Raw genomic sequence first — 24631 nt, 5'->3', positions numbered from 1 at the left:
AATGGCTTTAGCTATGCCAGGAAATAAATACTGATACAGAGAAAAAATATATTAGGCCATAAGAGCTTTACACTAAACACATGTGTGCAATTGCTATCTCGATATGGTCCGCACAGTGGAAAAGAGACTTTTTCAAGTGCTAGTATCCACCTGGGACATATACGTACATACATGTTATAGCTGTGGGGCCTGTGGGAGTATTACCTCTGGTGTCAGCGTTTAAGGTGAAGGGACGATTTAACAGAAGGAACACATTCAGCGGGTCCAACCTGTAGCCTTCCAGGAACAGAGAGGCCTCAGTTATGTCTGATTTACACTGTTTTTTTTTTTTTGACGGACTGCACACTGCGTCTTCAAAACTCATCCAAAAATCTACTTGTTCCATTTGGTATTGGTAGTACTGAAAAGAAAGAAATCAGGAGGGCTGTTTTACAGTATTTATGAAAAAGAGAGAGTGATGTGTTGCCAAATGATCAATAATTTATGAATGAAAAGAGGCCTTTGTGAACCCATACCACACTCTCCTTCCCCTGAATACCCCCCTCCCACCCCCCACCCCTGCACCTACCCCTCACACACACACCACCACCACCACCAATCTCCTGCTCCTACCCAGTGCTACTGATCAAACAGATATTGTTACCACTAAAATAGTAACTTAAAAAAACACACAGGCTTCCATAAGACCTGCCTGCAGCCTGGTAGGAAGACTGACAGCAGAGGGGAGGGGGAGGAGTGACAAAGAAAGAAAGAAAGAAAGAAAGAAAGAAAGAAAGAAAGAAAGAAAGAAAGAAAGAAAGAAAGAAAGAAAGAAAGAAAGAAAGAAAGAAAGAAAGAATTACTAATATAAAACTGATAAATTGTGAAATAATTGTCAGACAAATCTCCTGACTACAACAAAAACGGGAAAAAAAAGAACTGCACATGAGCAGTGAGAGAGTGTGTTTGTGTGTTATGGGGGCACACTACTGTATGCGAATTTGTCCATGTGTGTTGGGGTGGTGGTGGTGGAGGAGGGGGGGGGCATGTCATCTATCACTGGACAAATGCTGGGCTGCGGGGGGTGTTGGTGGAAGCAGGGGTAAGGGAGGGTGTGACGGGGGGGTGGTTGTCGGCCAGAATGGTGCTGCTCCTCAAATGAAATAATATATCTTTGAAAGCCTACGCCCCGCGCCAGGCCCCGGGCCCATATATCAAGCCCAAGAGCGTCTGGTGGATCCGCTCCAGGCCCATTAACCTTCCACCTGTTCCCCCCTTGCACCCCCCTCCTACCCCACCCCGCCAACCTACCGGTCCTCTTTTCACCCTCCCCTGTTGTCCTTCACCATGCTCCTCTCCTCCTCCTCCTCCTCCTCCTCCTCTTGCCCTTGGTCGCTACCTCTCGCAGCCCCTTGTTCATCTTCCCATTTAACCCCCCCCCCAACCTTCTTCTCTTCCTCATTTCCCTCTTTCTGTCCTTCTCTGGCTGTCCTTCATTATGTTCTTCTCGCTTTCTCTCTCTGTCTCTTTCTATCTCTCTTCATATTTCAGAGTCAACTTTTTTTCCCCCTCTTTCCATCTTTGCTCCGATATCTCTCTCTAGCTCTGCCTCCATCTCTGATGTCTTCCCTCTCTTTCTCTCATGGTCACCATGCCTTTTCTCTTTCAAAATCACTCACTCTGTGTCTCTTTCTTTCTTTCTTTCTTTACTGTATCTCTCTCTCTCTGCTGCTCTTTCTCAATCTCATGTCACAGTCTTTGCTCGTCTCTCTCTTCTCCCTCTGTAACCAATTTAAACTAAACATGTGTCCTTCCCTATCCTCTTTCTCTCTCCATCCTTCTCCACACCTTTTTTTCTTCCCAGTTGATGTAAAGCAAGCATGGTATGGGGTGTGCATGTTGGAGGAGGCATCACATCCTGCAGAATAATTCAAATGCAATGGACCAGGGACACAGTTACAAATCTTTGCCAACTGTGTGCGGCCGCCAACCCCATCACGCTCGCAGTTTGTCAGAATTGGGGGTGCCGGGAGGGGAGGTTGTTGAGGGAGGGAGGGGGGCTTTGACCTTTGACAAGACAGACATTGCTGCTTGAGGCTCTGGATCTGTGTGTGTGTGTGTGGATGTGTGGAGGGTTGTAGAGATATACCACTTCCCAGGGTTCACAGATCACGCCTAAAACGGCTTATTAATTTCCACTTAGTTATGGGGTGTGAAGAAAAAAAGAAAAGGTGCAATCACCGGTCAAAGCAGGACAGCGGTAATCACCCCTCCCTTCCCAACACACACACACTCACACAGAAAGGTTCACACACCCACACACCTACACACTCAGTTGCACCTTGAAAATGACACTGCTCCTGGATAGGTCATGGAAAAAAAGGTTTTGTGTGCGTGTGTATGAGGAGGATAACTAAGACTAGAAAAAAGACCCTCTAGTCTGAACGGGGAGGGTGGGTGGTGTAGGGATAATTTCACCAAAAGAAAATTCATGTAATATTTATGGATGTAGATGGAGGGGAGGAGAGGAGGGGGTTGAAATTATGCGAGCGGGGCAGAGTGAGGTAGAGTGCATCACAGGACCTTACATTATTCACTCAGGTAAATCTATAAGTGGGGAATATTCAGGTGTGAGATGTGAACATCAGCTCCCCTCCTGCCCCACCCTGGGGATCTGTCATGCCGCGTGATTGACTGACGTGCAGCCGCTTAGAGCAGTCGAATAAACTGGCAGCAAACAGTCAGCGCTGTAAATAATTCTACTGCTTAAAATGCTCATTTCATTTTTTAGGTTGCAGCACATTTCTCAGAAATTTGTGAGTTTTTAAGTTGCGCTTCGACTTTTAGGTTGTTGTTTTTTAAGACTTCACTCAAACAAAATGGATCTTTGGATTCTAAAAATTTCAACACATTAGTCTCATTACCTTTATTTCTAAAGCACCACAACAGCTATGCTGAAGTTAGTTATAGTATTAAGTTGTTCCTAACATTAACAAATGCATGAAAAACGCTTTTAAAAAATATTGAAATATAAAATGTATATTAAATTTATGTATTTATTATTTTTATTTAAATCCTTATACATTTCTTGGGGGGGAAATAGCTTTTATTTCTCCTCTCCTCTGCTTTCCCCCTTTCTTACTCAATCACCTTTTATTTTTTTCTCTCTTACCTCTTGGTCTTTGTTATTCCCTGTCCTTTCCTTCCCTATCCTAAGCTCTCTCCACATTCCTCCTCTACTCCTCTCCTCTCTCATCTCCCCTCTTTGTTTCACCTCTCCTCGCCTGTCCTTTCCTCTTCCCGGCCATCTGTTTATCCAATATGGCTGTCCCATCTCAGCTGGGAGCTTTCCCAGGGAACAAGACTTCTAATACAGTTCCTCCTCAACTTAATGGCCCTCAGTTCTGCTTTTGCCATTCCCGCTACAAGCAGAGACAAAACTGAAAAAAAGTAAAAGAGACAGAGAAGCCGAGAAACCTGTCTGGATCCCCCCAAAAAACTGTCCCTAGATGACTAAAGTAAACAGCGAAACCACATTTCAAAATGTCACGGGTATTTTCCTCTCTGCTCCACTTTTATCAGGTGGACGGACTAAATATATGTATAAAGTTACACAGCATTTTACTCACGACAGATTTGAAACAATTATATCCTCTAAAAAAGGGACACGTCACCTTCAGCAGTCAACAGCCTCTAGCAGTGAGTAAGATTCGGTTGTGGTTTTGCTGCCACTCACTTTTATAAATCTCTAAATAAAACTTGAGAACAAGATGAGAGTGACGCTTTGCCTTCATAGAGGCTTCAGGCTTCTTGAAATCTTATGATGCACATTATAAACCCTGCAGATTTTTGAAGGCAGTAGGTTTATTTTCAGTAGCTATTCTGTTGCAGTGTCCATGCCACAAAGGTTCATCTTGAAACCCCGTTCCTGTTTTGTGTGTTGGCATTAATTGTAATCAAATGACAATTAAATGTTGCCCTTATCCTTCATGTCTATGTCTGATTGAGTACAACAAGATCATATCTCCTTCCTGAATGTTGTTGGAAGGCAATATAGGAAATGTAGTAAATAACTAGCTGATAAAGTACAGGTGAAAAAAGGGTCAAGTTAAAGGGCCAGACAGCAAAAGATATGAAGCACTTATCATAAAAATAGATCTTGGAATACATGTCACATGGAAAACTTAAATATATTTAAAGGTATATTGTCCCTTTACAGTAATATAGCTGAACTATAACAGCCTCAGTACTTCAAAGTCCTTTCTGTTTCCTTATAGCTACTGTTTGTTTTGTGTTGACAAGGCAGTGGCACACAAAGGTGCTTGGTGTCCCAACACTAAACACGCAAGCTCCTTTTTATTAAAGGGTATAGAGAGGAAGGGGGTGGGGGGGTGAACAGGGAGTACAGTTAGGAAGGTAAGACATAAACATATGAATCATCAATAGTCCCAATCGCCCTTCTAAATTCTCCTTCCCATTGTGTTTGTGGTGGGAGTCAGGCCAGCCATCCCAACGCTGAAACAATGGAGGAGAGGGTAGCGCTGGACCAACTACAGTATGAGTCACTAACACACACACGCATGCACACAGAGTCATAGTCAAGTAATGTCCACCCTCACGTTCAGCAACACAAACAGGAACATTAGAAAACCTGTTTTTAAGAGACGTGTGTAATAGATTTCACAAAGGAAGCATGACATAATTAATTCATCATTTTTTTCATGAAGCTTTGAAAAGTTTACCAAAAGGTTTATTTTTATTAACGACATCAGTAGTTATATTTATTTTTACATTTTCTTCTTTTATGGGGCAATTTTGCATTTTTTTATTTACATTTTTGTTACCCTTTCATTTTGGTTCATTTCAGTAACTGAGGACACTGCATCAATGGGGCTGCAGCATTGATATCTGAGTTGTCCTACCTATTATCAATAGAAAAACATTATCTAAATTCAAGTCAGAACGGAATGTTAAAGAATTTTTACTGGATTTGTCCTGACCAAGCTGTCTAGTTGGTGGCTGGCACCAGGACGGGTGGAGGGGTTCATGGCAGGACAGGGGAGGACAAGGGAGGGGAGGAATGGCGGCGTACCAGCCTTGTGCTAGCAAATGTCAGTGAGAGACAAACACGTGTTTCCCCTCTCTTGCCACAGACACACACACACACACACACACACACACACACACACACACAGACAGAACACAACAGTGGCATATGCTTATGAACTGCCCATGAAGACACGAATGGAATAAGCTTCGACGTACTTTCGTACACATTATACAAACTCTGAAACAAAGAAATAGCTACAGTATCGTAGCATATTTTCAGAACCAGAAGTTGTATACATGTTTGAAAATAATGCATTTTGTACAATGTCATTTTAAAACACACAATGGTATCTACTGGTACACCATGCAATACGCACTGAGCCAAATCAGATCCAATACAGGTCTCAGAACAAGAAAAAAAAATTTCAGCAATGATTTAGAATTGCCATTTTCCCAATGAAAAAAGTAATTCTTAAATAAATGACAAAAGAAATAACTGTATACACTAACAACAATCTAATCATGCAATTAGAAATCATACATACGCTGGAAAACTTAAGCTCATAATCTGGTATAGAATTGAGCAGAAAAGACCAAGCATATACCGAAAAAAAAGAATTAAACGCTTATGTGCAAGTGTTGCCATTTCTAACAGACATAAGTCTATGAACACACACACACACACCCACACGTGCACCTGTCCTCAACTTATTTCAGATTTTATAAAACAACCACAAGTGATCGTGCCCTCAAACCAGAGCCAGTGTTCTCTTTCATCACGCCACATTTTCACTGATTTCAAAACCAGTGCACCAGATCTGCCTTTCTCTAATTGTCGATGTGTTAAACCAATCAAAACTGAAGTGCGCTGGCGGGAAGAGCCCCATCCCAGCTTCTCGGATCCAAGGTGTTAGAAATAAACGTCCCTCACGTCATGCCTCATTCCCAGAAAGAGTGAGGCAGTGCGCCGCAATGGAGAAGAATGGGGAGTGCTCTTTAGAAGGTCCTCCTAATGGCTAAATATTTATGAGTCCCGTGACCGAAGCCAACTTATGGAAACTAAATCTTTAAACACTTTTTTTGGCAGACACCTCACACACACACACACAGACACACACTCAGACACACACTCACACTCCCAGCTTGGCTCTATTACCAGAGAAATTCTTTTGTTCTTACAGAGCTAATAATAGTGAGAGGGACTGTGCGTTATGCGTGAGTGGTGTCTGTGTCTTAATGTGGGGTACATGTGTGTGTATGTGAGAGATGAAAGATTATTTATAGCTTCCTACTCCTGTGACAAACTTTTAATTCTACTGCTTCCTGTCTTTCTGGGCCCAGGCTCGACCTCAACCTCAGCAGGAGATGTCAGAGGTCAGATGGAATTAAAACAAATCTAAATTGAACCCGCAATTATTAGTTCAAACAACGAGACACAAAAGCGCACACACAGATCGTGGTATGTTTTTTATCTTAAGCACCCAATGAGTGTATATATTTTTTTAATCTGTAGATACATGGCGATGTTTGTTGTGTTTGAGTAGCACAAAGCTGTTAGCATGTATGAACAGACACACACACACACACACACACCTACATAGACAAAAGCAAGTGGAGGGGGCAGAGGTCATGGGTGGGTTTTTGAACCACAGTAGCAAACGCATAAAAGTTGGCCCCAGAACAGAATAACACTACAGTTGCACACACACACTGCAAAGTACACATACACATTCACACAAAAGCAGCCTCCAAAGCACCGTTACCAACACTAAGCTTTGCTAAGCTCAGCGGTCCTCCCAGTCACTGCCAATGAGAAACTGGGAAATGAAAACTGAGGATTGTGTGGGAAAAAACTGTCACAGCCACAGCTAGCACATTATTTTTCAGCCCCTGTTGTGTGCTTGAGATGGCTCTTTAAACAAGGCAAGCAAAGGGGGGGGGGTTGTGTGGGGTGGGGAGGGTTCACTTCAATTATCTCCCTCACTTAAGTTAAATATGCCCCCACCTCACCTAAACCAACAGGGCTGTGCAACAGGAGCAGGAGAGGTTTCATTCTGAAGGGTAAGGGTGGGGTGGAGGGGGTTGGAGCCCAGGTCATTCTCTACCTTTGTAACAGACTCCTGGTTCAATTACTATTAAGCTGCACTAATATGGGTAGTCATTAGGCAAACATAATGACAGTTCATTCAGCGGAAAATCAGGCACTAACAAACACAAGGGTGTGAGATAATTGAATTAGGACGAGAGTGTGAGAAATAGAGAGCTTTACAGTGCAGCAAAAATGATCATTCAAAGTTAATGGGCAAACCACACACAATTATGAGCCGTGGCCACACCCTGTGATGAGCCTGTGTGTGTGTGTGTGTGTGTGTGTGTGTGTGTGTGTGTGTGTGTGTGTGTGTGTGTGTGTGTGTGTGTGTGTGTGCATGAGTGTGCACCGCTCACCCCAGCTGAATGCAAATTCACATCTCGAAAATGTCAATAGTGGGGACACGGCGTGTGCTAAATGTCAACATGTGTTTTTCAAGGACTCTTGTCTGTGTTGTAATTGGCACAGTTTTTAATATTACATTTATTTCATTTGTTATTTTCCCCCCTTTGAGGACAAAATAATATTAAATATTTGGAGGGAATTTTGCAACAGGCTCGGGACCATGAATATGCAGCTGAGCCTTTGGCGATGCGGCGCGAAACAAACAGACAAAGGAGTCAGGCAACGGGAAGAAAAACAGGTGAAGCGCAGGCTAATCAAACACCTTTCATGTCACTCCGAATATTAACCTTCATTTAGAGCAAATGAAGCTACGAGGGCACAAACATACACCAGAAATCCTCCCTTGGGCTCTGTGTTAGATGAGTGGGAATTATCATGTTTTTACACTGAAACACTGGTGGACGGCTTCTATTGGCCAGTTGGGATTGACTGTGATGGTGTTTATCAGGTTCAAATGTTTTTGTTTTTGGAGACATTACAGATTACATATACTTTGTGAAGAAAATATCCAACATTAAGTCAAAATAAATCTTAATTTAACTGAAATGAAATATAGATGATTTATTGTTATTATGAAATGCTCTCTGGGTGGTTTTCTTTGACCAATATGCTGGTGGGCAAATCTCATGATCACACTGTGTGCCCTGTTAGTGCTGTGAATTATTTCAACTTTAGATAGGCAGTATTCAGTTCACATAAAATCCTCAGACTAGGACCCTGTTAGTCAGAAAAGTGCCTGAAGCTCATAGTCAAAGTTTTCACAACCCATAGCCGAAATGTGCCACACACGTAAATATGGTTGGCTGCTGAATTTTGATCAGACAGTGGGACAGGCAGCAGTGGAGACTACAAGCAAACCCCGTCTGCACAGCTCTGTGCACTCTGCATTAGTGTTGACAGTGCATAAAAAGGATGATTAAAGGTCTGTTGAAGATAAAGGATTGAACAGATGATGTTTCTGAACTGCGTGAAGTACTGTCAATTATACATGACAGCATAGTGAAAGATTTACCATTGAGACAAAGTGCAGGATATTTTATTAATGGCCTGCAGAGTTGCTGCAAATAGAATTAAAGCTTAAATATTATATCATGTTATAATATTAATTTGTTCTGTTCTCTTATAACCAATAGGAATGATGGTCAAATTGTAAAAAATATGGCTGTAAAAAACAGAGAAAATACTCAATTTCTCCTCACATTCAAACAAAAGCATTCTCATGCATGGACCATGATCACCCACCTTGAGTTCACGGAAGAAGATGCTGCTGCGTGCCCACTCCACGATGGAGAAGAGTGTCTGGTCGGCCATCTTGCACATGAGGCCGAAGGTGTTGAGCTTCTCGTGCTTGCCCCGGCTGGCCTGCTCCTGCTGCAGGTAGGCCAGGATCTTGGCCTGAACCTGCGGCTCGTCCGGCTCACACTTTAACAGCTCTACGATCAGGTGGGGGAAGCTGGGCGGCGAGCCTGACTGGTAGGCATCTACGTAGGCGTAGCCCATGATGGACTCTGGCGAACTGGTGTACGGGTCTGGGTACTCTGACTTGATGGTGCGCGTGCCCTGGAAGTGTCCATAGGCCGCCTGGTAGCCCTGTAGGCTGCCGGTGTGCGGCGGCATCGCCATGCTGACCGGAGAAGTGACAAATGGGCTGCGGTCGTAGTCTGTGGGGGGCAGGGCGGTGGCGTGGTGATGATGATGGTGGTGGTGGTGGCCAGGGTGGTGGCCGGCGTGGTGGCTCAGCGGAAGGCCCTTGGAGGCGGCCGAGTGGATGTTCTGGATGGCTGAGGAGATGGTGAGGTCGGTGGGCACGGCCTGCATCACCTGAGTCATGGCCTCGATCTTCAGGCCGTTGGCTCGGATCAGTGCCTTCTTTTGCTGCTTGAGGGCCCGGTCACGTTTGTACATTGGGCCAAACTTGTTGCGACCGCCACGCATGCGGTCCGCCCGCACAGCTGACAGGAAGAGAGATGGAAGAGGAGACAGAGAAAACAGAATTAACATGATAGTACAGTATGTACATCCCTGCCATGAAAGTCACTGAGTACAATACTTTGACACCTTTTGTCACTGCCACACTGAAATGTAGTAAAACAACAATTACCTGAGGTGTTTCCATCCAAAACACCTTCACAGACAAAATTCTTCTGTGAATATTTGCATGGCATTATTCGGGTTAGCCCTCTTATTTCCACCTTGTATGAATGTAGGGCAAATGTGTCCCAGCGGTGATTACACTTGACATTTTCCTGTTGACTCTTAAACCCCACAGCTTCAAAAGATATCACAGTTACTCATTGACCAGACACAAACCTTTATGAACCGTACAGCTGGCTATCTCTGCCTACCACTCAGGGAAAACCTACCTCAAACATTAGCTATTGGTATAGACTTAAATGCAAATTCAAGTCCTCTTGACAAAATACACGTTTTATTATGCTGTCTGATTATGCAATATCTAAAAGCTTCAAATGCCACTTTCCATTAGCAGAAACTTTTTTCTCGCTTAAAACCCCAAAGGCCAAAAAGGCTAACAATAAGCAAATCAGGCCTCTTTTTTTTTTATTTCTTTCCCTGACGAACCAAACATGCCCACGTTGCCCCCTGCCTCCCCCCTCAGTGCAGGATCCTGTGGTGAGGATCACAACGAGTCTGCGCTGTGGGTATTTCTAATGAACAAGCCGGGCACACAGTGGACTGCTACGAGGGCCATGTGTGATCTGGCCGACTGCTGCCATGGGGAAGCTGCTCTGCTGTCTCCCAGTTGGGGGGCGCTGGTGTTAATTATTCATACTTAATTACCTCTTACACTGACGAGGCTCGCCGAGCGCAGTGTGCCACGAGCTAACAGACGTCTGGGAGAATATATGCAACAGAAAAACACTCACTAATACCAATACTACAGATTTATTTTTTATTGTATTTAGTTAGCTATTAAAAGAAAGAAAGACAGAAACCCACATATGTAAATGAAGATGCAAATACATGCATATGGATTAGTCCTGTTCATACACAGTAGTTGGATAACGTGGTGAATCAGTCTGGGTCCACTCAAGCTCGTGGTGTCTTGATGGATGAATGAAAGAACAAGGGAAGAAAATTGAAAAGGGTGTGTAGAGAATGCAGGATGGGGGGTCAGTGTTAGGGGGAGTAAGGAGGGGGGAGACATCCACACAAATACACACACACACACACCCTTACACAGTCTGAGCTGCCTTGGGAGTGATTTTAATGACCTCCGTCACAAAAGTGTCTGTCACTGATGTGAGCAAGAGCTGCCGAGAGGGGATACACACACACACACACACACACATGCTGACTATCTCCCTCTCATACATTCTTACAGGAAACACACACACAAACATACAGGCTGACATGGAGATCATCACACACTGGTCCTCATCACAGAGAGAGAGAGAAGGGAGCAGGCCAGACACCCTGCCACCTTGGAGAGCCCCCGACTGCTCAAATGGTATGTAATTTATACACTGTGATTTTACATACACACACACACACGCGCTACTATTTCCCAGTGTGCTTGAGGTCAACTCCGGTGCCTGCTCACCCGGGCTCAGGGATTATCATGACCGTTAAAAAATTGATCACATATCAAAGGGAAAAAAAAGAAGAAATCAGGAGCCCCGTCAAATGTATCCATTATACATTATTGTAGGGCGACTTTAACTATTAATGATTTCTCCACAACAGCGTAATTAATGAGCTGAGAAACTAATAGTTGGCCCTACTGGGAAAACAAAATTAGGCCCTGACTGCCTTCTTGCCTGCCTCGGACCCAAGGACCCACATCACATCATGAATATCAAGATTGGGGGGTGTAGATCTCCCAACCTCCGCCACACACACACACATACATGCACAGATTCTTTGTCTGTAATTAAACAAGGTGATTTGCATGCATGTAACACAGATTAATATGGAAGGGGGAGGGGAAGAGGACAGTGTAAGCGTGTGTGCCGGGGAGTAAGATGAATGTGTACGTTTGAGTGAGGTGGAGAGATGTTAATGGGTCGGTTGCTGCAGGGAATGAGCCTACGGTGACAGTGATCATATGACCCACCCTGCAATTTTAAAGGGTTAAACAGTCTGTCAAAAGAACATCAGAGTTTAAACAAAGGAAAGACAAACAATTTAGTTGGGTTTGCTCCTTTAAAGTATCAATTTGTAAATCTTTTCATGCGGAAAATCTTTTCTATGTAACAGAACAAACTGAAAAAAGCTTGGGGAGTGCTGGTTACACACTTAAACTCCCTGGTCGTCCTTCTTTGTGGTGGCGAGAAAGTGACTTGTTTGATGTTTGTGGTTTGTGTGACATAAACAAGACAAACTGAATAGTTAGCATGATGGTGAGAGCCAGCACTGCTGAACAGGCAAACAAGAAAGACCTTCATCAAGAAAAAAAAAAAAAAAGAACCACAGTGCTGCACACACAGCGTGATTGACAGGAGCTGTCTGGAAAATGCAGCAATGAGCACTTGGTTGAACGCAAAAAGGAGAGGCTAAAAAGGAAAAGAAAAATGTCAGTTGAAAGAAATAAGCAGGCTATGAGAAGAAAATTAGTATATGAATAAAAATATCACAAGCAAGAAAAACACTTCCCTTTTCCCGTGTGAGTAGATGACAGGAAACTTGATTCTTTGTGTGAAAAGGATCTGAGTAAGGGGATACCGAGGGTTAGCACTGGCTTTGGGGCTAAAGCCAGGCTGAAAGGCTAAAAGGCTGATGCTGTCTTCCACTCTGAATTCCCTTGACTTACTGTCTGAGAGCACGTCCACACACACACAAACACACATTTGAGCACACACACATCATAAATTCACAAACTGGCCTGACCAAAAATCCTGGTTTCCCCCAAAAAACCCTATTTCTCTTCCCCAAAAGTATCCAGCCCCCTTGTCTCAAACATGTCCCAATACAAACAAGCACTCTCTCTCACACACACAGCACATCCTTTACAGACACAATGTCTCTGCACACACCTATACGGAGCCGCAAACACACTCCAACACATCACACAACACACACACAGCCCTCAGCGCTTATATCCTCTGATTTATGGTTGTTTAATATACAGGAATATTAAGCGCGCGTAGGTGAAGATCCCTGTCGGCCGCCAGCATATTAATGGGTCCTGCGGAGCCTTGCTGACACCCTGTTTGTCATGTTGGGGGCCCGGCCCCTGCTCCGGATGCGCCCTATCGCATGCACACACATGAATACCTATGATACCTATGCATAAGTAATGGGACAGCTCCACGGGCTTCCACTGCAGGTACTAGGAGGTTGATGGAAGACAAATCAGAGTGGGAAAGCTGGAGACAGGGAGGAAATAAAAAGTGGTGGGAGAGAGAGAGAGAGGCAGAGACAGGAATATAAAAACACTAAGGTGGTGACGCTAATCACAGCTGCAGGACCCTGACACAGTTTTGCATTTGTACTAATTAATTCATTAATTCAGATTGGATGATGGATTTTGCGTTTTCAAAATAAAGATAACTGTAAAAAGTGATCCGAATAGGAGAGGCTGTGAGAGTTTGTTCAGTAGAAAAGAAAAATGAGAGGTAGGTTCCAAAAAAGGCCACTTCAAATGCCACATCTGGTTAAAAACAAGACAGCGCTGGCTGGTCCTCTTACAGAGCTGAGGTTAAACACATGAAAATATGATTTGGCATTCACTATTCAGTAACAATCTGCGTTTTTGACAGGCATTTCATGTTGTTCCCAGTGTTTGTTTTAATGTTTGTCATAATAACATCTTTGCTAACTTTGCAGCCTTAACTGGCACACAGTGGAAACAGTTTCTTCTAACTGTCTGTATCACACTCTGTCTTTATGACAACACACCGGTGAAGGAAATATTAGGCAGCTCAGTGAAGCATATGATGCGAAGCAACTTCTAGCGAGCATAAAAAGAAAATCATACCAGTGGGAGCTGTTCAGATACGGCATGCTTCATCAGCTGCAGAGAATGACATGCTAATAGGTCAAATCTTGATGGGATGTGGCTTTTGTTTTTCCTTTTTTTTTTTGCTCATTGAGTTAACAGCAGCTGATATGCTGTAGTGCATACCAAGAAGTAAGGACTGGATTTTTTTTTTTTTTTTTTTTTTTTACAGCATGGAAACACATGCTCTGCTTGTGTGGTTAAATGAGTGTGTGGCTGCCATGCTCGATCATCTGTGCGCTTGTGTGTCTTGATATATCAACAAATTAAATGAGGTTTTATCAACAAAAAAAATGCCATTAATGCATTTTATTTTACATGTTATAATTGTGTGACACACGATGTTCTGTTAAAAAATTAGATGGACAAATATTAGCAGCTGATGACATGTGGTTAAAGTCGTTTAAGGCTGTAAGACACACTCATAATCATATTAACTGGTGGGATTACATTTGTGGAGTTTCTCCAAACACCTGCCTGCTCTTTAGGATCACAGATGATGAGATGACAGGAAAGGGAGGGAGTTTTATTTTGGAGAACATAGCTTGACTCTTACACACGCGATCAGTGGCAGAGGCAGGCACATACACACTGAAAATATGATATGCCTCTAAAGAGCTACAAAATTCCCTTTTCCTGTGTAGTGAAAAGACAGGCATCACCGGGCTTTAGCTACTTTTGTTTTGTTATCAGCTATAGCAAATAAAACTGATCTCCTAGTATCGGGATGAGGGCGATAGACATGTCACAACCCTGTTAGTGTCGCTCTGATATGTACCCGTCTGCCGTTTCACCCTGTTTCACTGCCTTCCCACAACTTTGAAACGTCGCCAATAGTCACACACACACGCAAGCAAGCACGCACGCATGCACGCACACACACACAGTGACAATTGCACAGACTTCTTTACTGCTACCACCCTCACAGCAAAGTTCAAACCGTACACATGGTTCCATTGGTTGGCAAATACAGTGCATACCAACAAACAGGAAAGACACCGAGCAACACCAGCAAGGCAAAGGTAAACACTGAAAAGACTGAAAGAAAAATTACAGTTTGAGTCAACTTTAAAGTTTCCCTCACATTTTTTTTAATGTTTGGTCCATATTTGGTTTCCGCTCAATATCGTGAATTCACATGTTGCTGCAAGCAGCTGTGTAATGGCATGAAAAGATTGGAATAACAAAAGAAAACATGACCCTAAACCTCCTCTCTTTCACGGCTATTGTACACACATTTTCTTTTTTTTTTGTAGATCAAATGTCATCTTCTCCCTCTTGCCTGTGGCCTTCTGAACACCTTTTTGGCTTCTCATGAATATATGTATGTGTTTACCAGGGAGAACTGTATGTGTAGTGTAGTCTGTGTCTGTGTGTGTGTGTGTGTGTGTGTGTGTGTATGTGTGTGTGTGTGGTGAGGGGTGTCAGACTCTCTGTATGGGAGGTCTTTACTGGTTGTGGCAAGAGTCGCCCACTGGAGCTTCTGGTCCCTGACAGAGTGCTGCAGGGCCCGTCTTGCCCTAGAGCTGAAAGCTACCACCAGCAAAACAAATCAAACGCTAACCCCCCCTCCCCGCCCGTGTCAGCTGGAAAATGACAGGCCGGGACATTTCTGCCCAGCGGCCATTCACAATTAACAGCAATTAATTACACCGCACATGGCAGGTAAAGGGAGAAGCCTCCAGAAAGATTTTAGTCCGGCTGTCTCTGCTTTACTCTCAGCCTCCCAGGGTATTATTTCTTCAACATATTAACTTTTCTCAATTGTACGTGATCATTCCTGGAGCCTGGGGATTTTTCATTTGGTCTAAAATACAAATGTGTGAGGGAATTTGTTACAATATTAAACAGAAACTCTATGAATAACGTAACACCTACTCTGATTAAAAGACTAGAAATACTAAAAATAATTGCAGTACTTTACAACATTGTAACTTAACCTCCTGGTTAACAAAATAATAACGATTACCTTTAGCTTTCAAATCCTCTGTTTTACATTTAATGACAGATGACCTTCAGCTCTCTTTGTTCATGCCAGAATTAGTGATTTCAGAGTAAAACCTGTCAACTAATGTGTGGAAAAAAAAGTTGATTTTAAAATATTTTCCTTAAACATTGAAGAGCATTTCTTGCCCTGCTGCCCTGTCACTTCTGGATAGCCATGTTTGAACAAGCTTCTGAGCCAGGTTCAAATCAAACAAAGAGGCCTCGAAACGGCCGGCCAAAAGTATCATCATTACCATTCTCGCCCTGCCGCCAAGTTTAATATTTTATCTATTACTCTGTCTGGCAAGTTTAAGTGCGCAGCAGCTACCAGATACACCCCCTAACTCCCCCTGACCCCATCTCAAATACTAATAAGCAATGCTGGATTGCAACGTTATGGTAGAAATGAAAGGTTTCTCTTCATTGGGTATACAGTCTGGAGAACAGAAATGACTGAGATGTTCATTGTTAAATGTTTAAATAAATATAATCTTCAACTTTCATACAGGCAATCATTTTGTCAAAGTGGGTATTCGCCTTTCTTTAATGGCGGATATCTCAATGTAGAAGGAAACTATTCACATGCAAATTGATCACGGAAGACTACTTTTCCTCTTTCCAAAAAAAAAAAAAAAAGTTAATATGCTATGATTAACTGTGTTGAATTGGGAATTAATGGAAAAGACTTGCTCTGTCAGTGCACTAGGACTTTGGTAGAAGGTTTTAAAACACCTCTGTGGAGGTCCAGGAGCAGTCAACCTCCAGTTTCAGCTGTTCCATGTTATAATTTTTTCCTCCCCAACTTTCAGAAACAGTAATTGCAAACAGGCATCATATCTTAATATATGATGCAGCACCCAGAATGCAATAACAGTGCCTGGGTCTGCTTTTCCACTCCTGCAGATGTGTATACTGTAAGTTTTAGATCATATTTTAGTGAGTGGTGTTCACTATGAAACCCTAGAATAGACAGAATCTGCGGTAAACTATTCATGGACAAACAGTATTGTATGTGCACTATAAAAATATACAGCTTCTCTTGGAGTAAAATATTATTTTAAAAATACTTCTGGTGAAAACAGGGCCAGAGGCTGTGCAGAGCTTTCATCTGCATAGATGCCCTCTTGTTTCTAGCAGTGGTAGAAAGTAACTAGGTGTGTTTTACTTAATTATTGTACTGTACTTTTGAACTCCCCTACATTTATATGACAGATAGTCACATGTTAAGTAACAGTTTGAGATTTAATACACCAAACATACCATTATAAAATATGTTGCACTGTTACCCATCAAACTACACCCAACAGTGTATGAAATAGTTCAAATTAGCTCTACTGTGACCACCAGCAGCAGTAAAATGGTACTTGCACATTAATGCGTCAGTAATAATATTCCAATGATAAAATAGTAGATGACTCACATGGGACACTTTTCTGCATTACAGTACATATATTACTGCATAGTAGTTCTGCTACTTTTACTCAAGCAAAGGATCTTATACTTGAGGGATGGTTACTAGACAAGCAAAGTAACAATCGTCTGTTCTGTTTGAGGCCTCTTTAGCAAGATGTTGAAATCCCAGTCTGTTACAGTCACTTGTTTGGATGTGAAAAGTTCTTTAAACAGCTGAGTCTTATTTAATCTTTTTTTAAGAATCCAAAACTTGTGATAGTTACACATTATCGCCTAATCAATGTTGCACTTTTCATCATCTCCATGGGTTATATCCCATTTTATGTTTTACATGGAAACACACTGAATCTCAGCAGCCCAGCACCAGCAAAAACGTCCATATCCCCCACCATAAGGCAAACACCTGAGCTGCAGAAAAAAAATGGAAACATGTCGCTGCCTACCTTCTAGCTTCATGCCGACGGTGAGGCACTTTTGGAAGCGGCAGTAAGGGCAGCGCTTCCTCTGGGTCTTGTCAATCTGGCAGCTCTGGTTCTCTATACATGTGTAGCGCTTGTTGTTCTGGACGGTACGCTTGAAGAAGCCCTGCGGAGAGAACCAATTAAGACGTCAACCTGCTTGACCCCTGCAATGCAATGGTAATTGGCCCATTCACACTCTCAGACAGATGGAAAGGGACAGACATAATACACACACACACAGAACCACACAGTCTTGAAACTCATACTCTTAACATTAGAGCAAGCATACACACTTTTTTCAAATGACAAAAGAAGAGTGTTTGAATTTTTGACTCAGTCATACAAATACATTTTTTATAATACACTTTAATCAATTCATGTTAACATATATTTTCTACATACCTGATTAACTGACACTGCATTATGAACCACTTTATAAAGGGTATATAATCTGATTTGGGCCCTGTCAAAATTACTTTACTATTCTCAATATCCTCTATTCACGTAAAGGCAAAAATTTATGGGGAAAGCATCTTTTCAACTCTCCACTAAATTATTGAAAAATATGAGCACAGCAGTCCAAAAAATCCAATAAATTATATCCATAATTCACAGTTCCGGGATTACAGATATTCATACCTGCAATGTAGAATTAATTATTGGCAGCACTAGTGGAAATCAAACGTAGGGAAGATGGTATTAACATATTCTAGATCCATAACCTAGGAGGAGAATCCTTAAACCTGGTCTTTAAAAAAAAGGGAAAAAAAGAATGTACTGCTGTCAATATCTCACCAAACACAAATTTAATTGACAATCTGCATTGCCTGATCCGTCCCAAAAAAAAAAAAAAAACTGATCTCGGTTTTGGATTATTGACCTCTCAGGGCTAAAAAAAAAAAAAAAAAAAAATCCATGCTTCGGAGAAAACTTTCTTTCCAATTTTCCACTTAGCACACAGCGTGCGCTATAAATATCTGAATCAAACAGGATTCTACCATGCTTTAAAAACCACACAATATCACCGCCGGAGATTAAGCGGACATCTCACTGAAAAGCTCTCATCTGACCTGCAGTTCAAACCAAGAAAAGCCACTCGTCAGGGCTCATTTTCATGCGTAAAGAGATTGCCTGCTTCTGTTGCCCTTACAAATAATACAGATCATTTAGCCCACCAAAAGAAAGACCTACTCATTAACATGAAACCTTACATCATGCTGTGCTCATACAAATAATGTCTTCAGTTGAATTTGAGAATTTATCTAAGTAGCATGTTATTCCTGACCTTGGAATTCCATCCGTAAAAGACTGCACTCTACCCAAAAGCAGACAGTAGGAAACAGCTTTTACAGCATGTCAAAACCGACCTGCACAACCAACAAAGAAGCAGGAAAAATATAATTCACAATATCACTTTATCTCCTCTTATCCCTGTCTCCTGTACCTGCTTTATTTGCTCAAATATGTGTGCCAACTTTGAAAGATTTTTTCATGTGTATGTTTTCTTTTAAACTCAACTGGCTTTGCTCATATTTATTTTCCTCTTACTTCTGCAGAACATAAATATATCTTTTGATATGCGCGCTGTGGCTCTGACACTTAACCCTCCTACTAGTTGCTTGTGATATCAGTATTTTAGGATAGAAGTCTCCCAGAGAGAAGCATGCTGGGATCGTACCTGTCGGTATACAGTCAGGACCATGCAGCCCCTTTTGGCTTGTTGTTGCTAAACCAACAGGTATGATGTGCTTCCATGTTTACTTTATGCGGGCTGTTGTGTATTAACTACACCGCCTGTATGAATGAAAGGGGATGTGTGTTGCTGTACTGCATGTGTTCGCAGAGGTGGCAGGATGATGAGGGGGTAAAAGAATCTTTGCTCGAGTGACTCACTCTCTCTCTGTCTCTCTCTCTCTCTCTAGTGTGTGTGTGTGTGTGTGATTCTCAGCCCAAAACTGGCAACCAAAGCTTAAAAAAGTCTCATGTGTCCTTGTCACAACTGCCTTTTTGGTTTTGGGGTGGAAGGGCACAGGGAGAGGTCAGTACATGGGCAGTACGTGGATGGGGCTGAGGGTAGTTTGCAAATAAAGGAAGATTGCATCTAATTTCTCACTATGAAATTATGACCAATGGTATACCACAAAGTCAGAAAATGCGAAGCTTACGCTCGTAAAGCAAAACTAAATCTAAAACTGAGCTATTTTCATTATTTGCAAGAATACCAAGAATGAAAATCCAATGCTGCTTTATCCAGTTTTGTGCAGCTGCATGTGTCCGGGGAGGAACCTTCACTGCAGTGGAGATGGATTGCACTGCCTGGCTGATAGCGGATATTTAATGCCAATATGAGCCTGTAACTTGTCAACAAACTGATATATCACTCCAGCCCTGATGATCATATGTTTACTGAACAGACTGCCTGCATTTTGAGGGATAATCAATGACAAGCTTCAGGTAATTATCAGCATTATTAATGTTTCAGCGCGGATGTTACACCACTGTCTAACAGACCTCTTCATCTGCATCCTGAAAGTGTTTCAGCTTAACTGGGGAACATGTTTGTGGATTGTTTCTCCTGCAGAGATGCCACTGACGTCTCCCTTCAAGCAAGTGCTGAGCATCTCAAGGTCATAATATGGGATAAAATCTATAACATCTGCTTTGAATAATGACCACATAGGCAAGAAATGTGCAACGCCACATCAATACTCTGAGCTGCAATTTTGCACTGAATAGTGTTAACACAAAGACATTGTCTTAGCTTAATTTTGTGCAGACAGCTTCACTGGGCTCAGAGAAAAACTTGGGCAATGCCTATTAGCTTGGTGTTGAGGAGAACAGTGGAAATGAGCAGAAAGGAACAAATAGGTTGTTGATAGAGCTCAAATTAAGAGCAGCAACAGTTTGCTTAACAGTAGCCTCATTATTAACACGCGTATGGAAACATTTTGCAACCAGACAGAGTTGCCATGCTCATAATGAACTTGTGATGATAGTTTTTCGACAGTGGGACACAGCCTTGTACAAACACATTCAATAGGACTGTGTACTTTGCTTTCTGGGTGAAATCCTCTACCTCCTGTGTTTGGTGCTTGCAAAATTAAAAAAGATAATAATAATACACAACTCCAATTGAACTCCTGTTTTACAAAACCCTCTTAAGTTTGACCGATAAATTATCTAAATTCAAAACTGTAAATGTAAAGACCACAAAACAAATTTGCATCTTCACATATGCACAAAGGTTAAATAATGCAGCCATAGAAATATATGAAGTGTATTTCTACTACGTGTAATTTCTAGATGCATATATGGCTGTATATGCAAAATGAAAGGAAAATAATGAAAGTTATGTAAATGGCAATACCACTGCTGAGTCCCGCTAATAATGCAATCCAGCAACACAACCTACAGTAATAGTGATTGTAATAATTCAAATCTTAAATAAAAACCATTAGACCAAAATTAGGCAACTACTGTATGTCACTTTATAGCTAAAATCTGATTTAGAAAAAAATTAGGAATACTTTATATGCCCAAGCAGATCAGATGAAATCACCACACGCACACAATGCCACACACACACACACACACACACACACTGTCACTGTACGGGAAACGCTGTGGCATAGGAAGCAGTGCACGCGTTTTCCAGTTTGAGGAAGAGGACACTAACCTTGCAGCTCTCGCAGGTCAGAAGTCCGTAGTGGTACCCAGAAACTTTGTCTCCGCACACGGGACACATCTCGTCCAAGTCTTCGTCATAAGAGTAGTCCATCATTTTGATCTGGTGTGCTGCGGGGGAGACACGGACAAACACACACTGAGAAAAGTCTGTTGCTGTGCTGAGCAATCTCTTTTTCCAAAAGCCCACTTTCATCCATCAAGATGAACCACGTGGAGCCGCGACGCAACTGAATCAGAGTCTTTTATATATATAAAAAAATGTTTCTAGTAGTTCTGTTGGACTTTGGATGTTTAATATGAAGAGAAGAGGACGACGGAATAATCGATTATTGGAATGAGTTGAAAGGACGCGACCATTAAATTCTCCTTGTTACCTCCTTCTCTTCTTCATTCGTTGCAGACAGGAGACCAAAAATAAATAAATAAGTATATAATAAAAAAAAAAAGCTCATGAAAGCGAGCCTCATAAATATGCATGCATCTAAGTCGTGAAATCGCTGGGGGAAATGGAGAGATATTAGAGTTAAGGATTGGAGGAGAAAATGTTACCGCCCACAGACAAATGAAGACACACAGAAAAAGCCCCTTATCTCTGCAGGCGATGAGGAAAACATCCAAAACCAACTTGAACCAACAGCAAATTATTTGCCCCCTCGAAGAATCACCCACAATGCCAGGGAAGGGCGGCTGCTTTGGTTTATGGTATGCTTTATATACTGGTGCACATTTAATGTGAAGTTCTGCATAAACTGGGGCAGGGGGTGAGGGGTGGGGGTGGGGGCTAAATTTTACACACCGTGTGTGTGTCATGATAATTCCATTTGTTTCCAAAACATTTTCAGCACTCATTTAAAAAGAGAAGGGGGGGGGAAAGACAACACGTGTGTTTTATGAATTATTGCAATTTAAAATCGATGTAAAATTGCACAACTTTTTTTTTGCACGTTTCGTCACTTTTTCTTAATTGGGATTAAATACACACTGTAGGATTATAAATAATTGGGACATTATTGCTTGCATTTGTGGTTGTATCCCCCTTGTTTGCTTTGTGTATCAGAAATAGCTGCATTGATAAGACTGCGTGTGACAGCGCTGAGCAAAGAGCCACTCTGACATTTACAACGGTTACAAAAGCATTTATGGTTTTAATCATAAAAAAGCAGCCAGGATCAAACAGGAAAAGCCTCAGTGGATGTGGCTGTAAAAGTGGAAATATTTTGTCAACTAGACGCCTTCCAAGGCCTTCACACATATTAACTGCTCTGCTTCAAAAACCCACTCATCTGCGCACTCAGACCTTTTAATTAGACATGATTTCTGGTTTGTTAACGCGTTGCCCTGCTGGGATCCGCGCTGCATATTTCCAGCTGAAGCAACAAGTTCCACCGAGCTGCCGTTTTCCTTCCCACATGCAGAAGCGACAAAGCAACACTGCCATTTCAATGCCCCCCAACTTTTTTTCTGCTTTAAAACACAGGGAAAAAGGTGGAGAGGATTTTTTTGTACAGGGCCTTTTCTCGTGACGCGCGACAGCAGCTGCAGATTTGGAGACATTTTAAATGAGAAAATAAACGTTATCGGGGGTTTGGTTGCAGTTATGCAGCGGGTGAGGTCGGGGTAAAAAGGAAATAAATTAGTAGCTCCACGTTGGAAATGTTCCGAACACCACAAATAAAGAATATTTTCAGAAAAAAACGTTTTTCGCTCAGGGTTTTTACCGCAGATTTTCCCTTTCATGTAAAATCTTTACGCAGTTATTTGCCTGCTCTGGCTTCACATTTTCAGGAATTATAGCGGCATCTATATCGCCATTATACAAAACATAATTTTCCTAAAGTTAAGATGTGGGGGGGACCCTCACCCAACATCCCTGCCTGCACAGACAAGCCGGACGTGTGCGCAGATGTCATGGCTGTAAAGATGCAGACACGCACCGGGCAGGCTCTCGGTCTCTCTCACCTGCTGCCACTTGCTCAGTGCAGTTTCCAAACAGCTACAGCTTGTGTCAAGAAAAAAACACCAAAAGCAAAAAGAAGTTTCCCTTCACCTTCATTCACAGCTACCTTTGTTTTTACCCGCGCGCACAAGCAGATAACGGACTCTCCAACAGCCACTCCTCGTCTTTAGAGTGTGTGTTATCAAAGTGTCATAAATCCAGACTGGGCTAATTGATTGTCCGTTTATATGGCTATGGATTGACCTGAGAGGAATGAGGGGGAACGTGATTTTTATCTCCATACAGGACTCACTACATATAAAAACAAATCTGCTTTATGATCTTTGTAGATACAGATCAAGAAAAATGTTAATTTATACCACAGGGATTTTTTTTTTTTAAATAGATGTGACCTTAATCTGTAAAACCTAAAATTGGGCCGAGCAATCTCCCCTCAATCAAAGCTGCACGTTTTTGAATTCTCAAACCTCGTTTCGCACATTTAAAGACCTGAAGCAATTCTGCCTGTGATGCTTGACATTTATTATTAAAATAAAAATAAAAAAAGAGTAAAAGATAATAACAACATAAAATACACCAAAAAGCACAGCATCATATTATTCAATTTTAAATGTAGTGCAACTTGATTCTTAAAATTGTGTTTAGTTTTTAGGCCAGAATGTGACAAACAGCAGAAAATAAATTTGTTAAGAACATAAAATAAAATGTGTGGACTTATTTCTCACACAGTTATGACAATTTTACAGTCTTTGCAAAGTGTTTTTTTTAGGCTCATTAGACCAAAGTAAACTGGTCCGAGGTCAAATATTTTGGTGAGGGGCGAATCACTAAATCAAACCTCAACATTTCAGCTCTGCAGTTGTTGTTGTTTTTACTCTTCTTGATAAATTGACAACACGTTTCTTTAACTGCTCATTTAGAAAGCCCAAATCACGAGTGACTCCTGCGTGTAGGCTACTGCTGAGATTAAGTCAAGTGGTTCATCATAAAACCAGACAAGTGACAAAGTTAAATACTCTGCCCTGCCTCACATGCACCAGGCGCCCGCACACCATCAGTGTGAGTGACAGCTGGGTATAACCATCGTTTGATCCCGGGCCAAACATTTACATTTACATATCAGATTAAAGGCTGGGAGAAATAGCAGAAATCTATTTTAAACCAACACTGAACACATTTTAAAAATAGCTCTAAATTAATTACCCACATGGTTCACAACTAATACTATAATTAACACTTTCATCCTATAAAAATAGTTTGTATTGACAGTCTTCAGTTACTGATCTATATTTTCTGTTAAAGTCTAGTTGGTATAAGCGCGTACAGAAGTTTCTCTGACATGGAGGAACGCACTCAGGGCTTCTAGTCTGACAGCGCTGCGTTAAGACACTGACAGAGAATTATGGGTCTTTTTGGTCTAAAGAGACTCAGAGGAATGACAGCTCTTACCTTGCATATTCCTTGGCATGCGCCCTTGTTCCCCATACGATCGAGAGAGTCCCAGGGATTCAGTATCGACTTTGGGCAGCATGTCAGCACTGCCGGCCTGAGCTGGAGACTCCGCACCGCTCGGCGGGACACCTGGACGCGAGAGCCACACGCTCCCAAACACACCTCAGCGCGAGCCAAATGTCTTTACACTGCTG

The 24631-nt window shown here is 42.0% G+C and overlaps 1 protein-coding gene across 1 annotated transcript in view; it reads right to left on the bottom strand.

The window, feature by feature from the left end:
- Nucleotides 1–24631, bottom strand: part of nr5a2 (nuclear receptor subfamily 5, group A, member 2) — a 66338-nt gene that overhangs the window by 40303 nt on the left and 1404 nt on the right. Inside the window, exons 1-4 of the mRNA XM_083969636.1 lie at nt 24435–24631; nt 21018–21136; nt 17324–17465; nt 8765–9474 (exon numbers count right to left, since the gene is read on the bottom strand). The exon at nt 24435–24631 is cut by the window's right edge and continues 1404 nt beyond it. Of these exons, the coding sequence (XP_083825762.1) occupies nt 8765–9474; nt 17324–17465; nt 21018–21136; nt 24435–24516 (1053 nt within the window). The 5' untranslated portion in view covers nt 24517–24631. The remainder of the gene's footprint in view (nt 1–8764; nt 9475–17323; nt 17466–21017; nt 21137–24434) is intronic.

The sequence above is a fragment of the Trachurus trachurus genome (genome assembly GCF_905171665.1).
Source record: "Trachurus trachurus genome assembly, chromosome: 4".
Classification (NCBI taxonomy): domain Eukaryota; kingdom Metazoa; phylum Chordata; class Actinopteri; order Carangiformes; family Carangidae; genus Trachurus; species Trachurus trachurus.
The sequence above is the reverse complement of the archived record's forward strand: the minus strand, read 5'-3'. Positions and strand labels throughout refer to the sequence as shown.